Below are 14,023 nucleotides of genomic sequence, written 5' to 3' on the forward strand. Positions count from 1 at the left end.
TGCTTCCCGTATTGGGGGGAAATGCCACTTTTATTCTAAGCTATGTAAAATGTACTCATGTTGCTGAGCTCTTTTATAAATGTTTATAAAGCAGTAATACACATTCCCTCTGCAACTTTTGGTATAAAAATAACTAGAGTTTTCCTTTTAAATGTTTCTTTAGTAAATGGGAGCAAACTGGTGGTACTAGAAAGTAAGTTGTGGCACTATGATTTTAACTCACTGGTTCATATGCTTGTCAGGAATTACTATGTTTAGGCTCAAGGATCAGATTTTTATTGGTAAATGTCAGTTTCACCATACACGCACATATTGTTGAAAAGATACTTCTATTGATAATTAAAGTTTACAGATAGGCAAAGAAGGAAAATTTCTACTTGAGAACTTATTAGAGTTTGACTTATGGCTATTTACTTTGTATATTTTGATATATGACGATGACAATTTGTATTTTAATGGTTATAAAACTTTGAGAAAATATAATAAAAATGGAAAACTTCTCAAAACCCATAATATTTGTGCAACTGATTATTTAAATGAATAAAAATAGAAAAAATGTATAAAACTAAACATTGATATTATCTGATGAATTTGTAAAAAAAATTAAATAAAAATAAAAATTGAATTCTGCCAAACCTAACTATGTTGGAGGTTTGTACCTCTAGACTTCTACAGGTGTAGAAGAAAAAAGCATAAAACTTGCTCTTCAGTGTAAAGTCTTTTCTATATTACTTTCTCTCTTTTATGCTACTGTTTCTAATCTAAGATGCCCTTTTCTGAATCTGTTTTTTGGAACTGAGATTTTTCTTTTAAACTGGTCAATTTTTTAACAAGGCATTTTTTGTGAAAGTCAAACTTATCAAGCATTAATAACTTAAGAATAACTTCTCCTGAAAGCCAAGTGGCAAGGGCTGTTTCTCTATTGCCCTCATATCCACAGAGATGTCTGTCAAATCAGAGTTGACTATAGAGCATCTTGGAATCTTTTTTGACATACATTTACATGTAAACCTAAAGACCATAAATAGTCTCTGAGAGTTAGTGCTACTCAGCCAAGCGCTTTAGTACACATTTTTAACTTACTTTTCTTGAGTAGACCAAGATCTATAAAACAAGGCTTAGAAGATGTGTGAACAAGAATGAAATTGATTTTCTTTGTGTACTTGATTTTTTTTTTATTTCAGAAACATCTGAAAAATCTTGTTGTTCAATTGCTGGGTATATTTTGAGAATCAATTCTCTAATCAATCCCTCCCCCCCACACCCAGTTTTGTCATCTTGTGTTGTAGTCCCAGGGAGTACACATTTTAATCTGTTAAATAGGATTGTAAGATCTTCAGTGTTGGAGCTTTCTACAATACGTAAAAGGAAAGTACTGAGTAAGATTATGGCACTTATTCTGCTGAGTCTTATTGTAGTAGCCGCACCTGTGTGGTCTATCCTTTCTTTTGTTTGTTTTTCCTCAATTTTATCTTCTGTATATATTTTTGTATTGTCCCCTAGCCTTCTCTTCTTTTGTTTCCATCCTCCACTTAGTCTTCACACCCCTTCATTTTGATTATGACAAGGATTTTTCATGCCATTCCAAGCAACACAATAGCCCAGTTTCCCATTCAGGTACCAACATTTTACAGGCTTCTCTCTAGTGGCATTCATTACCATATGAACAGCGGACTGTTGTGGAGAGAATTGCTGTGCGGCCTTATCTGGGTGAAGGAACACAGAATGGCTGGTCATATAGTGATGCTTGATTGCAGATTTACCTCCGGAGAGGTCTCTGTGCACCTTGTAGGAATCGGGTGCGTCTATTAGAAAGGCAGGCACATTTCATGATGCAAACACTGATGGGGAACTGAGGCACATGTGTAGTAACTTGTTCAAGGTTACACAGAGTCTCAAACATAGCCAGGAATTGGACTAGTTGAGGGCAAGGGCCTGTGGTATAAATTAAGGTGTGTGGGCCTTGAACAACACATTGCAGGGGAAGGGGCAATGGGTGGTGTTTTTCTGAAGTGAGGCTCAATTTTCAAAAGTTTTGAAAATGCCATTATAGAACTGTGACTTTGGTAGAAAATGAGGTGAGCGTTGTCATGGGGGAGAGGAAGAGGAAGGTGTAGAGCAGTGGTTTTCCAACTTCTTTTCTGGCGATCTAGTTGAAGAAAATTGTTGATGCCCATGACCCAGTGGAGCTGGGGATGAGGGGTTTGGGGTGTTGGAGGGGGCTCAGGGCTGATGCAGGGGATTGGGATGTAGGAGGGGGTCAGGGCTCTGGGCTGGGGATGCAGGCTTTGGGGAGGGGCTAGGGGTGCAGGAAGGTGCTCTGGGTTTGAGTGGGGGGTTGGGGCAGGAGATTGGGGCACGGGGTTGGGGCTTGGGCTTAGCTCTGGCGGCTCCTGGTCAGCAGCGCAGCTGGGGTGCAGAGACAGGCTTCCCACCTATCCTGGCACCGTGGACCGCACCGCACCTTGGAAGTGGCTTGCAGCAGGTCCGTCTCCTAGGTGGAGGAGCACAAGCAGTTCTGCGTGGCTCTCGCTCACAGGCATTGCCCCCGCCAGTTCCCATTAGCTGGTTCCTGGCCAATGGGATTGTGGAGCCAGTCCTCAGGGCGGGGGCAACACGTGGAGGCTTGTGGCCCCCCCGCCTAGGAGCTGGACCTTCTGCTGGCCCCTTCTGGGGCGCAGCGTGGTGTCAGAACAGGTAGGGACTTCTAGTTTTTGCTGGCCGGCCGCCAGGGTCTCTGGGTGCCTTGCATTCTGCGACCCAGTACTGGGTCGCGACCTGAGCTTTGAAAACCATTAGAGAGTGTTGTAGAGTGAGGCATTATGTGCCGCATCTATCAAAATCAATGGAGTGGCACTGGAGAATGTAGATCATTTCCTCTACCTTGGAAGTCATCTTTCATCCAAGGCAGATGTTGATGCAGAAATTCAACATTGCCCTAGCTGTGCCTATGTAGCTTTTTCTTGTTTATGGCACAGGGTTTTTGAAGATCACGACATTCGAACTGACATCAAGTTTCTTGTTTATCAAGCTGTTACTCTCCCAACACTGTTGTGTGGGTCCAAAACCTGGATAACCTATAGACACCACTTCAAAGTTCTTGAGAGGCACCATCAACCCTGCCTTCGTAAGATTCTGAAGATCAAATGGGAAGATAGGTGCACCAATATTAGTGTCCTGGAAGAAGCAAAGATCACCAGTATCGAGGCAATGATCATCTGTCAGCAATTTTGCTGGATTGGTCACGTTGTTTGGATGCCAGACCATTGCCTCCCAAAACAAGTCCTGTTCTCTCAGCTGAAAGAAGGGTACCGTAATGTGGGTGGACAATGGAAGCGTTATAAGGGCTTACTGATAGACAACCTAAAAAAGTGTAATATTGACATTGACACTTGGGAGACACTTGCCCAGGATTGCTTAAAATGGAGTGAAGTCCTATGTGATGGTCCCCCCTGCATTTTGAACTTGCTCCCTGACAAGCTGAAGAGGTCAAGAGGCGAAGAAGGAAGGAGAGACTGGCTTCCATTCATGGTCAACAGCCTCCAGCTGAGCCTGAAAACATCTGCCCTCCTTGCAATAGAACCTGTGGTTCAAGGATTGGCCTTTATTAGCCACCTGAGGACCCATAACTCCCATGGAAGTGATCATACTCGGAAACGAGTGATCACCCAACATCATTATCATCAGAGTGTTGCACTATAATGTTAAACTATCACCCAGAAGAGACTGCACTTAATTTGTTGGTGAGGGATGTACGTGTGTATATATAATAAATTCCATATCTTAAGTTCTTTGGTGTTGGGACTATAATTTTCTATATGTCTATACGGCACCTAGCACAATGTGGCCCCAGCCTACTTAGCCTCTAGGCCCTAGTGAATATAAATATTAAAGAATATATTTAGAGAACTTGTAATCGAGGTAGAAGACAATAGCATTGTGCCCTCTGAGAAGCTAGAGGATTTTGAGTTTGTCAGCTCTACAATTATTCCACATAAATCTGGAAAGTAATTCTAGTAAGTGTCCAAGGGGGAATGTAGGTGCATGGTGGAAATGTTTTAACTGTGGCAGTCCTATGTTTAGTAAATCTGTCAAGTTTGTTTCAAATGAGGTTAAATTCAGGAGGAATCTTTTTAATGGAGGTGACTATTGTGAACACTTGTTATGAGGTGGTTAAATTGAAAAGAATGTCCAGTGCCAGGTATTAAATACTGGATAGTAATCTGAAGTATGTGCATGTGTTTGTGTGTGTGGAGAGGATGAGGTGGCCTGTATTTTAATGCCAGAATACGTAGGCGTTTTGAAAGAGCTTCATCCCTGTAGAAAAATGTTTAAATCTCCTAGTATCGATTTCTCCTATATTAGGATACCCTTTTTAAATGTGAGTTTTAGGAAAGGTTTCTGCAGTCACAAATATGTTGCTTCATGTGGCGTGTCCATAACTTTATTCTCTCCCTCTTGGATACGTTATGGCCTAATCATTACACTAGGGCATTGGAGGTCAGGAGAACTGATTTCTACTTCAAACTCCACTCATGGTCATCTTGTTGCTTCTGTGTCCTCCCATCTTAAATGAGGATAAAAATACATACCTTTATAAAGTACTTGGCACTCAATGGCCCACTTCATCAGAGGATCTCAAAGTATGATGTGGCAAAGACCAGTCTACACTAAAACTTGGCCAGCATAGCAGTGTTAGGGTATGATTTATTTTTCGGAGGGGTGGGGGAATTAGGGGGAGACTTTATGCTGGTCAAAGCTGTAGTGTAGAAACAGTTGTGCTGGCATAAAAATGGTTTTGCCAGTACAGCTTATTTCACTCACCAAGCCTATATAAGCTGCACTGGTAAAAGCACTTTTTAGCTGGCATAGCTGAGTCTACATTAGAAAGGTCTTTGTCACAAAGAGCTTACAATCTAGTACAACACCAGAGACAACAGATGGTTGCTAACAAGCAGGGGAGTACAAGGAAACAATGAGACAATATTGGTCATGATAGGCAGCGGTCTCAGCACATCTGTGGCCCAACTGTAAAGTTTTTTTTTTATAGGCATCACTGAAAACAAGACATTTGGGAGGGATTTAAAGGTGGATAATGAGGTAGCTTTGGGGGTGATTATGGGGAGCTCATCCCAAGTAGGAGGGGTAGCATGGGAAAAAGCATTCATATTGGTGCACACACAATTCATTCCGCACATGGACGTTAAAAATTAGAGGGAACACTGCTGACAGCTATACATGTATGAGGAGTTATCAGAGACAGGTTGAGATATCTAGTGTAGAGAGGTAGATCTGTGAGTCATCAGCATAGAGGTAGTGACTGAATTTTTGTTTGGGTTTGAAATTACTGAGAGATGAAGTATAAAGGGAGAAGAAAAGGGGACCAAGGACATAGACATAGAAAGGTAAATGAGAAGGATCCTCCGAAAGATACCTTGAGACTCTCTGCCCCAATTTTTCAGAAGTTCTGATCACTCACTGTGATCCAAGGTCCTCTTGATGCCACCTGGCATTCTTTTGATCTGGTATTTACATACTAGCTCACTAAAAAGTGTAGTGTTAAGGTCTCTTCTGAAAGCCTGTATCACACTGGTCATCACAATCTTTGTGAAATGTATGTGCAGATTATATGTAAGGAAATATGTGTATATATATTGGAGATTATATTCTTAAAGCTTTGAAGTTAAAGCCAGGTCACCCAGAGATGACATGCCTTAAAATGGGTTCCACCAGATCAGATGTGGGAGACTCTTATCTCTTGGCTAACCATTGTGCATTGTGTGTCTTACAATGGAAGTCTATCTGCATACTGGTCAAATCTTAAGGAGGAGATTGCAGAGACTTCAGAAGAAGAAATTAACAGGAAGAGGTAAACAGTATGGGTGGCCTTGCATGACCTTGCATCCTTCATCTGGACAGACAAGCTGCCGGTGGGCTTCGTCTCCTGAAAGAAGGGTCTCAGCCTTTCTGGTTGAAAAACACTGAGAAGGACTTGGAGTAAGCAGGACCTTATTAGACAAGAGAGCATCTTGTAGTTGAATTAAGAGTACATGTTATGATTTTATTTTATATGTAACTCTTAGCAAACAGAACTACTTGAAACAATCATTTGAATCTTGTTCTTTGTTAAATAAACTTATACTGTACTTGCTTTCTCTATAAACAAATCTAAGTGCTATGTGTTAAGTGGAGCAGTGATCTGACGTGGAGCATAACTGTTAAGCTGTGGTGTACTGTTTCTTGGGAGCAAGGATCTGGTTGTCCTGTGAAAAAAGAAAAGGAGTACTTGTGGCACCTTAGCGACTGTAGCTCACGAAAGCTTATGCTCAAATAAATTTGTTAGTCTCTAAGGTGCCACAAGTCCTCCTTTTCTTTTTGCGAATACAGACTAACACAGCTGCTCCTCTGAAAGTAGTTCTGTGAGTTTCTGATGGATAATCGGCTGGGCATCCAAGGGGGACTCGGGGGTTGGAGTGAATCTACTGCTAGCCAGCAAAGGGACGGTATAGTCAGTATAGTTGGCATAGTCTGAGAAGGGAGGGCTTGTGTTGCCTTTGGCTGGTGGAGGCAGGAGCTGACCCCGACAGGTACAGACGAGGTTTCCTCATGCTAAGGGCAGGTGGTAGTGAGGTGCCTCATAACTCTGGGTACCATTGGGAAGCATCACAGTCACAGCTGCAGAAGTCAGTGGGAGCTGTGCTTGAGCATATTAAAGAGACATCTAATAATAAGTACTCTGAAATATCAGGTCCTAAGGCATCTCAAATTGAGCACCAAAATTAGTGGATACTTTTCACCTCTGTGCCTCAGTTGGCCATTGTAAAATGGGACTAATTCCATCCCCTCACTTCACCGAAAAACAGTTAATGTTTGTGAAGCATCCAGATACTGTGGTGATGAGTGCCATAGATAAGTATATGGGAAATCCATAATTGTCTTCAGAGCAGGGTTTGACTAGTATGCAGAAGAAAAGGCCTGGACCATACACTGAATAATGAGAATCAGACAAAATATTGAGTAACTTCTTATTAACTGAGCACCATTCTGTGGTGCATTTGCTCCTGGACCCATGAGGTGATGGGGCCCAACCAGCAGAGACCACTCCACCTATAGGCAGACTAGTGGCCCACCTAGCCAAGGTGCTGGAGGGGGCTCCTGCCCCTTCCTCAAGGGCTCCGAGGAGCAAGAAGCGATCCCCAGATGGGCTGCTGGGGAAGCACTCCCCCGACCCCTCTGTAGCTACTTCTTGCCCCTGGCCCCCCAGTGCAAATAAGATTGTGACTGAGCGGCTCGGGGCTGCTCCTGATGGCACTGCCAGGGCTTCAGCCCACACCTACCGCTCCAGCCCCCATGGCCTTGCTGCCTGGAAAGCCTCCTGCTGCCACTTTAGATTCACTGTGCGACCACTGCATCAGCAGTGAGGAGCTCACCCAGAAAGGTGCAACTGAGAGTTGGGGTGAGTTGCTGGAGGCTAAGCAGAGTATGGGGGCTGGGTGTGTGTGGACAGTGGGATGTGCGCTGGGGGGTGAGGAATATGTGGAGCCTTGTGGGGAATTCAGGCTGGGGTGCGGAGTGTGAGGACTTGAGTGGCAGGTATCCAACTCCCATTGTGGTTGATCTGAGTGGCAGCAGGGGAAGTGTTGCGGGGAGCAGGACCCCTGCCCCAGGGGGTAGAGGGTGAGGAGGCGGCTGGGGGAGGGATGCAGGGGGTGTTTGGGGACCCAGGTACCCACCCTGAAGAATGAGGAGGCTGGAAGAAGGGGCCCCTCACCTGTTCTTGCACCAGGGCACTCTGTGGCCTTGTTATGCTACTGGCACCATCCATCCTGTGGACTGAATGAGGTAGGGGTCCTGGAGAACAAATAGTATGTGATCATTTTATTAAAGACTGTATCACAATGCGTTCGCATGGGGGGCAGAATTAAGGTTGTATAGATAACCTAAATACTGACGCTTCTGAACTGTTGAGTGCGACTTTGGCAATCTTAAGATCTAGATCTTAATAATCTATAGTTATTTTAGTGTATTTTTGTGTGTGTAGTTTAATATGTAAGTCTGCTAAACGCAGTATTCTTGGCAATAGTTGTGGGTATTGAAACAAGCAATTATCCTGCAAATGGTAAGATTAAGAAACACAAGCTATAGTTGGCACACAGAGTAGACTGCATTCCTGTGAACAGGTACTGCTCACAGAAATGGGGCAGGCTGGAATGACTTATGTTTTATCCAACAAACCAACACAAACAGAGCTACCAAGTTTTTTGCAGCTCCCCGTGAAATTTTATGCAAGTTTGCACATATGCAACTTGCCTCTTTATATTTGCAGATTTGTATATGGCCATGAACTTCAGCTTAAGGTTAATACATCCTTCTCCAAGCAGTGGCAGTATAGGATAGGGATTTGCACAAAATTTGGTAGCTGTACGAGGTTGAGAGGGTGCTGAAGTGTGTCTGTGGGATAGATGGGTGCTATATAAGGTGTGTCTGGGAGGAGGGAAATTGAGACAGTTGAATTTGTGGGGTTATGTAAGAGAAGATAGTGGTAGGTGTGGGAGGCCTTGTGGGAGTTTGGGGGTATCTGGGGGCAGCTGTGTACAGTGGAAGCTGGGACCTGTAGGGCAGAGAGCTTTGGACCAGTATCAGGGCTCCCTGTTATCTGTCTTGACTTCTGCTTTCCCAACTCGAATCCAGTAGGGGAAGTAGCAAGACAGGCTGCTTTAGCTGCCTTCTCAGCAGGGGGCCACAATTGTCTCTGGGGGCAGTGAGCCTTCATTTCAGACAATTTCTGCAGCCCTGGTGAATGGGTAACATTCGGTCTATACTGCAGGAATGTGAGAGGATCAGCCTGGATGCATGTCACATGAGATGCATGAAGCAAAGTGAATAAGGAAGTGTTATTTACTCCTTCACAGAACACAAGAACCAGGGGTCACCCAATGAAATTAATAGGCAGCCAGTTTAAAACATAAGGAAGTATTTCTTCACACAACACACAGTGAACCTGTGGAACTTGTTTCTAGGGGATGTTGTGAAGGCCAAAACTATAACGTAGTTAAAAAAGGAATTAGATAAGTTTATAGAGGATAGGTCCATCAATGGCTATTAGCCAAGATGGTCAGGGATGCAACCCCATGCTCTGGGTGTCCCTAGCCTCTGAATAAGCTGTGCTTGGACAACAGGGGGTGAATCATTCAATGATTACCTGTTCTGTCATTACCTCCAAAGCACCTGGCCGCTGTTGGAAAACAGGATACTGGACTAAATGGACCATTGGTCTGACCCAGGCTGGCCTTTCTTCTGTTCTTATGCTTGATCAGCCAGCACATCTCATAACTGCTGGTTATAATTTTCAGCTTACCAACCTTGAAACTTTAACTCCTATCAATTCATATTTTTCAGGGAAAAATGTTCTTTGAAAACATTAGAGGAATTTATCTTGGTGAGAAATTATTCACTTTAATGTACTTCATGTCTTATGATCTCTGTTCTGAGAAACTTTTAACTATTTTATTTATAGACTAAATTTTATAACCCATTTTTCCATTTAGGTTTTTAATTGAAAACAAAAGTGTGCATTTCATTTATGGAGTGTTCTTTGTTTTCAGAAACAAGATACTGGTCAGGTTTTGTTGGATATGGCCTATAACCACTTGGGTGTGACAGAGAAGGAATATTTTGGTTTACAACAAAGTGAAGAGTCAGTAGATTCCCCTGTAAGTATAGTGTTAAATTTTAAGAAATATATTTTAAAAGTTCTTTTTAAGAAATTCATCTAATTTTTCATTTCACAGCGATGGCTCGAATCAAGCAAACCTGTTAGAAAACAGCTTAAAGGTAAGATACTTTACATAAAAATCTAACTTTTCTGGCCTGAATTCCTCTTCTACCTACTTCGTTGATTAGAAAAAACATAATTCTCAACTTCACTTTTGGGCGTAAACAGTAGACTTTTTGGCAAAACTTCCCACAGTTCTTACTGCTGGTTAAGCTTCAGTAGTGGTAGCTGCTCCAGTGTAGATTAGGTACTGAAGGTCACCAACATTGCTATCGTTCTGTCCTCTAACCCTGGTCTGAGCAAAGTTAGACAACACAGTAGTGAAAATAGTAGCTGTCTGGTGACCACTGTACATTACTGTTCCCACTGATGTCAGCAATAGAGGGGAGGGATTTTAGACAAAAAGCCTTTTAAGTAGTTGATGGGGAAAGAGTGTAATGGTTTCAAATATGGTTTTTAAACCATTTCAGGTAAAGCTCTTAGTCTGGCCAGAGTGGAGCAAAATTAGTCTATAGTGTTTCAACTCAGTCTTAAAAAAAAAAAAAAAAAAAAGAGCACAGGGCATAATTGTTTTTAGCATGAACCATTTATAAACAACTTCTGGTAACAGTTTTTTTCTCAATGCAGATGTAGCCAAAGCTACATAATCACTAGTGAAATTGAAACACAAATTCTGTTTTTGATCTCTTGATTCTAGCTCATTTTGTAGCTTGTGTGTGATTTTAAATAAGGTTAAAAGTTAGTTATGCATAATGATTGTTAAAGCTTTGTTACTGTTTATTTTTCACAAGAGGAAATATAGAGGATTCTCTAAATTTTCCTGATATAACATTCCTGCTTGTCTTATGAGATACTTGCATCAGGTGTATTTTCCTCTTTAAGACTTTCCTCTTTTAATACTAGAAGGAATGGAATGTACTTTTTTCCAACACAAATTGCTTTGTTAAAAATGGCACTGTTAAAAATACAAAAGAAGGTAACTGAATAGACCATGCTGATGACTGCTTCGTGAACAAGATTGTTCTTCAGAGAAGGATATATGTGTGTGTTCTTGCTCTGAAAGTAGCAAAAGACTTAACAATATAATGGGAGTGCAGGAGTAGTGAATAGATATATTTCATAATTTCTTCCCATGTCAAAAGAAAGTAAACCAGACTTGTCATATTATGTGGTTATTTTCTGTTGTTGTTTTTCTATAAATTTTACAGAAATAAACCAAAAATAGAAATATTGATTTTCTTTTGTAAAACATTGTAGGAGGTTTTCCCTGCACCATCCATTTTCGAGTAAGATTTTTTATACCCGATCCCAACACACTGCAGCAAGAACAAACCAGGTAACTTTATTTTCAAAATGTACATCCATCAACTAAGAATTCGTAATATTCTTTTTTTTATTTTCTGTTAGACTGCAATTTATTCTCTGTTTATTCTGAAATATTTTTAATATAAAAGGTGTGGGGATTTGCTATTTAAGTAAAATGTTTAGTATTGATATAGTGTTATAGGTGTGTGTGATGCTATACAACTGGTTATAGGGCACAAACTGAATAGTTCCTGCCACATAGAGCTTACTTTCAGAAGGTACAGGGATATTGTTTAATGTGACACTGGGTGTCGCAATTAATGGGTGAACTGCATCTGACCCTGCCTGGTCTTTCGGAGTATATCCTGAGTGTTGACCTCTGGCCTCAAACTGTCACTTCTGTCTTGAGGTGGTATCATATGATTCTCCTATGCTCAGAGTGGGCCCTGGGTTGCAGTCCCCTGTGTATCGCCCGTGACTTACCTCAGCAGGTCAATGATCAATGGCTCCGTGTCTAGTTGGCAGCCGGTATCAAGCGGAGTGCCCCAAGGATCAGTCCTCGGGCTGGTTTTGTTCAATATCTTCATTAATGATCTGGAGGATGGTGTGGACTACACCCTGAGCAAGTGTGCAGATGACACTAAACTGGGAGGAGTGGTAGATGCGCTGGAGGGTAGAGATAGGATACAGAGGGACCTAGACAAATTAGAGGATTGGACCAAAAGAAATCTGATGAGGTTCAACAAGGACAAGTGCAGAGTCCTGCACTTAGGACAGAAGAATCCCAACAAACTAGGGACTGAATGGCTAGGCAGCAGTTCTGCAGAAAAGGACCTAGGGGTTACAGTGGACGAGAAGCTGGATATGAGTCAACAGTGTGCCCTTGTTGCCAAGAAGGCTAATGGCATTTTGGGCTGTATAAGAAGGGGCATAGCCAGCAGATCGAGGGACGTGATTGTTCCCCTCTATTCGACATTGGTGAGGCCTCATCTGGAGTACTGTGTCCAATTTTGGGCCCCACACTACAAGAAGGATGTGAAAAATTGGAAAGCGTCCAGCGGAGGGCAACAAAAATGATTAAGGGAGTGGAACATATGACTTACGAGGAGAGGCTGAGGGAACTGGGATTGTTTAGTCTGCAGAAGAGAAGAATGAGGGTGGATTTGATAGCTGCTTTCAACTACCTGAAAGGGGGTTCCAAAGAGGATGGCTCTAGACTGTTCTCAGTGGTAGCAGATGACAGAATGAGGAGTAATGGTCTCAAGTTGCAATGGGGGAGGTTTAGGTTGGATGTTAGGAAAAATTTTTTTACTAGGAGGGTGGTGAAGCACTGGAATGCGTTATCTAGGGAGGTGGTGGAATCTCCTTCCTTGAGGTTTTTAAGACTAGGCTTGACAAAGCCCTGGCTGGGATGATTTAGTTGGGGATTGGTCCTGCTTTGAGCAGGGGGTTGGACTAGCTGACCTCCTGAGGTCCCTTCCAACCCTTATATTCTATGATTCTATGACTGTAGTATGACTAACTCCCTGTAGACTTTTCCACTGAGCCTCTCTCTGGGTATGTTTATGCAGCAGCTGGGAGGTATAATTCCCAGCTTGGGTAGACAGACATGTTCTACGTCTGTTGGAGCTAACATGCTAAAAAGAGGAGAATAGCCACAGCAGCTCAGGCTAGCTTTCTGAATACAGTCCTGTCTGAGGTACATATTTGGGCAGCTTACCCAAGCCACCATATACATGTTGCTATTTTTAGTGTATTCTTGAACTGGGAATTTCATCTTCCAACTACTGTCAACTTTTCTCCCTGTCAAAGCTTACTAACTGCTCACTGGTCAGCCTCTGGCAACTCTGCACTTTCGTAGGAATTGAGCCACTTTTTAAAACACTGTTTATAACTCTTCGATCTGGTAACTCCTAGCTTTGGCAGAACAAGGTTTGCAGCTGGTTATAGTCAAGAGACAGGATCCTTGAACCTAACAGTTTACCGCATTCTTTCAAGTGTGTGCTTGGGTGTTCTTATGTGGGAAGCCCCCATATCACCTTCAGACAGACTCCATTGATTTTGAGCACTGTCGATGTAAAATAAACATGCTATCACCCCTAGTACAAGTTAGGTCAATAAAGTCATGCAGGAAATTCTAATAATCAAATATACAATAACTTCCCCTCACTGATCCAGTCGCATACCATGTTTGTAAAATTGTGACATCTCTGTATTCATAACTTGATTACATATCAGCTCTATGTGTGTCACACAAGGAAGGTGCAACATATGCAGTGTGAGGAGTGTTGATATGAAAAACATGAATCATGCTGGCCTTTAGCGTACAAAAAAATCATATGGCCTTTCATTATCAAAACAGCCTGTTTCATAAGGTAATTTATTGTACTTCTAAGGGACCATATATGACTTGTGTTACAAGTTCAACAAGACTTTTGTAACTGCGGTGTTCTGTTACCTTAAGAAAGCATCTTACTAGAAATCAAGGAATGGGAAAGGGCTGCACATCCAAAAATCAAATACACAATTTAAAATAGGGTATAGATTTGCCTGAAACAAATAACTCTCCTCCAAAAATGAGACATGTTCAACTAATTAATTGCTGTTGCATGCATCACTGACTCAGGTCCCCACACTTCACTGAGCACAAGTACTGTATGCTTGTTACAAACAAAGGGCCTATTTCTGAATACACTGTCATGGAAGATAGAGATTTCCGCAATGGAGTGCTTGCAGGATATGCTTGCTCCTGGTGCTTGTTTACATGGAAAGTTAGAGCTTAGCAAGCCAGGATGTGATTTTATAGTGCACCAGCTTGCTGTTCACTAACTCAGTGGTTCACAACCAGGGGTACACAGCTTTTTTAGGGTATCCGTGAGCCCTGAGCTTCCCCCTGTCCTGCAGACCTAAAGCCAGGAGCCCCCTTGTCCTGCGGGACAGAAG

General features: G+C 42.3%; 1 protein-coding gene across 7 annotated transcripts in view; it reads left to right on the forward strand.

The window, feature by feature from the left end:
- PTPN3 (protein tyrosine phosphatase non-receptor type 3) overlaps nucleotides 1-14,023 on the forward strand; it is a 278,122-nt gene that overhangs the window by 69,279 nt on the left and 194,820 nt on the right. For 6 of the 7 annotated variants that reach the window (XM_073332642.2, XM_073332646.2, XM_073332643.2 and 3 more), the window contains exons 3-5: nucleotides 9,606-9,713; nucleotides 9,792-9,834; nucleotides 11,033-11,111. In XM_073332642.2, coding sequence (XP_073188743.1) covers nucleotides 9,606-9,713; nucleotides 9,792-9,834; nucleotides 11,033-11,111 — 230 coding nt within the window. Of the gene's footprint in view, nucleotides 1-9,405; nucleotides 9,440-9,605; nucleotides 9,714-9,791; nucleotides 9,835-11,032; nucleotides 11,112-14,023 lie in introns of those variants that run through there. The other variant, XM_073332649.1, reaches the window with a different exon arrangement.

Source organism: Lepidochelys kempii, chromosome 2, assembly GCF_965140285.1.
Source record: "Lepidochelys kempii isolate rLepKem1 chromosome 2, rLepKem1.hap1, whole genome shotgun sequence".
NCBI classification, from domain to species: Eukaryota; Metazoa; Chordata; order Testudines; family Cheloniidae; genus Lepidochelys; species Lepidochelys kempii.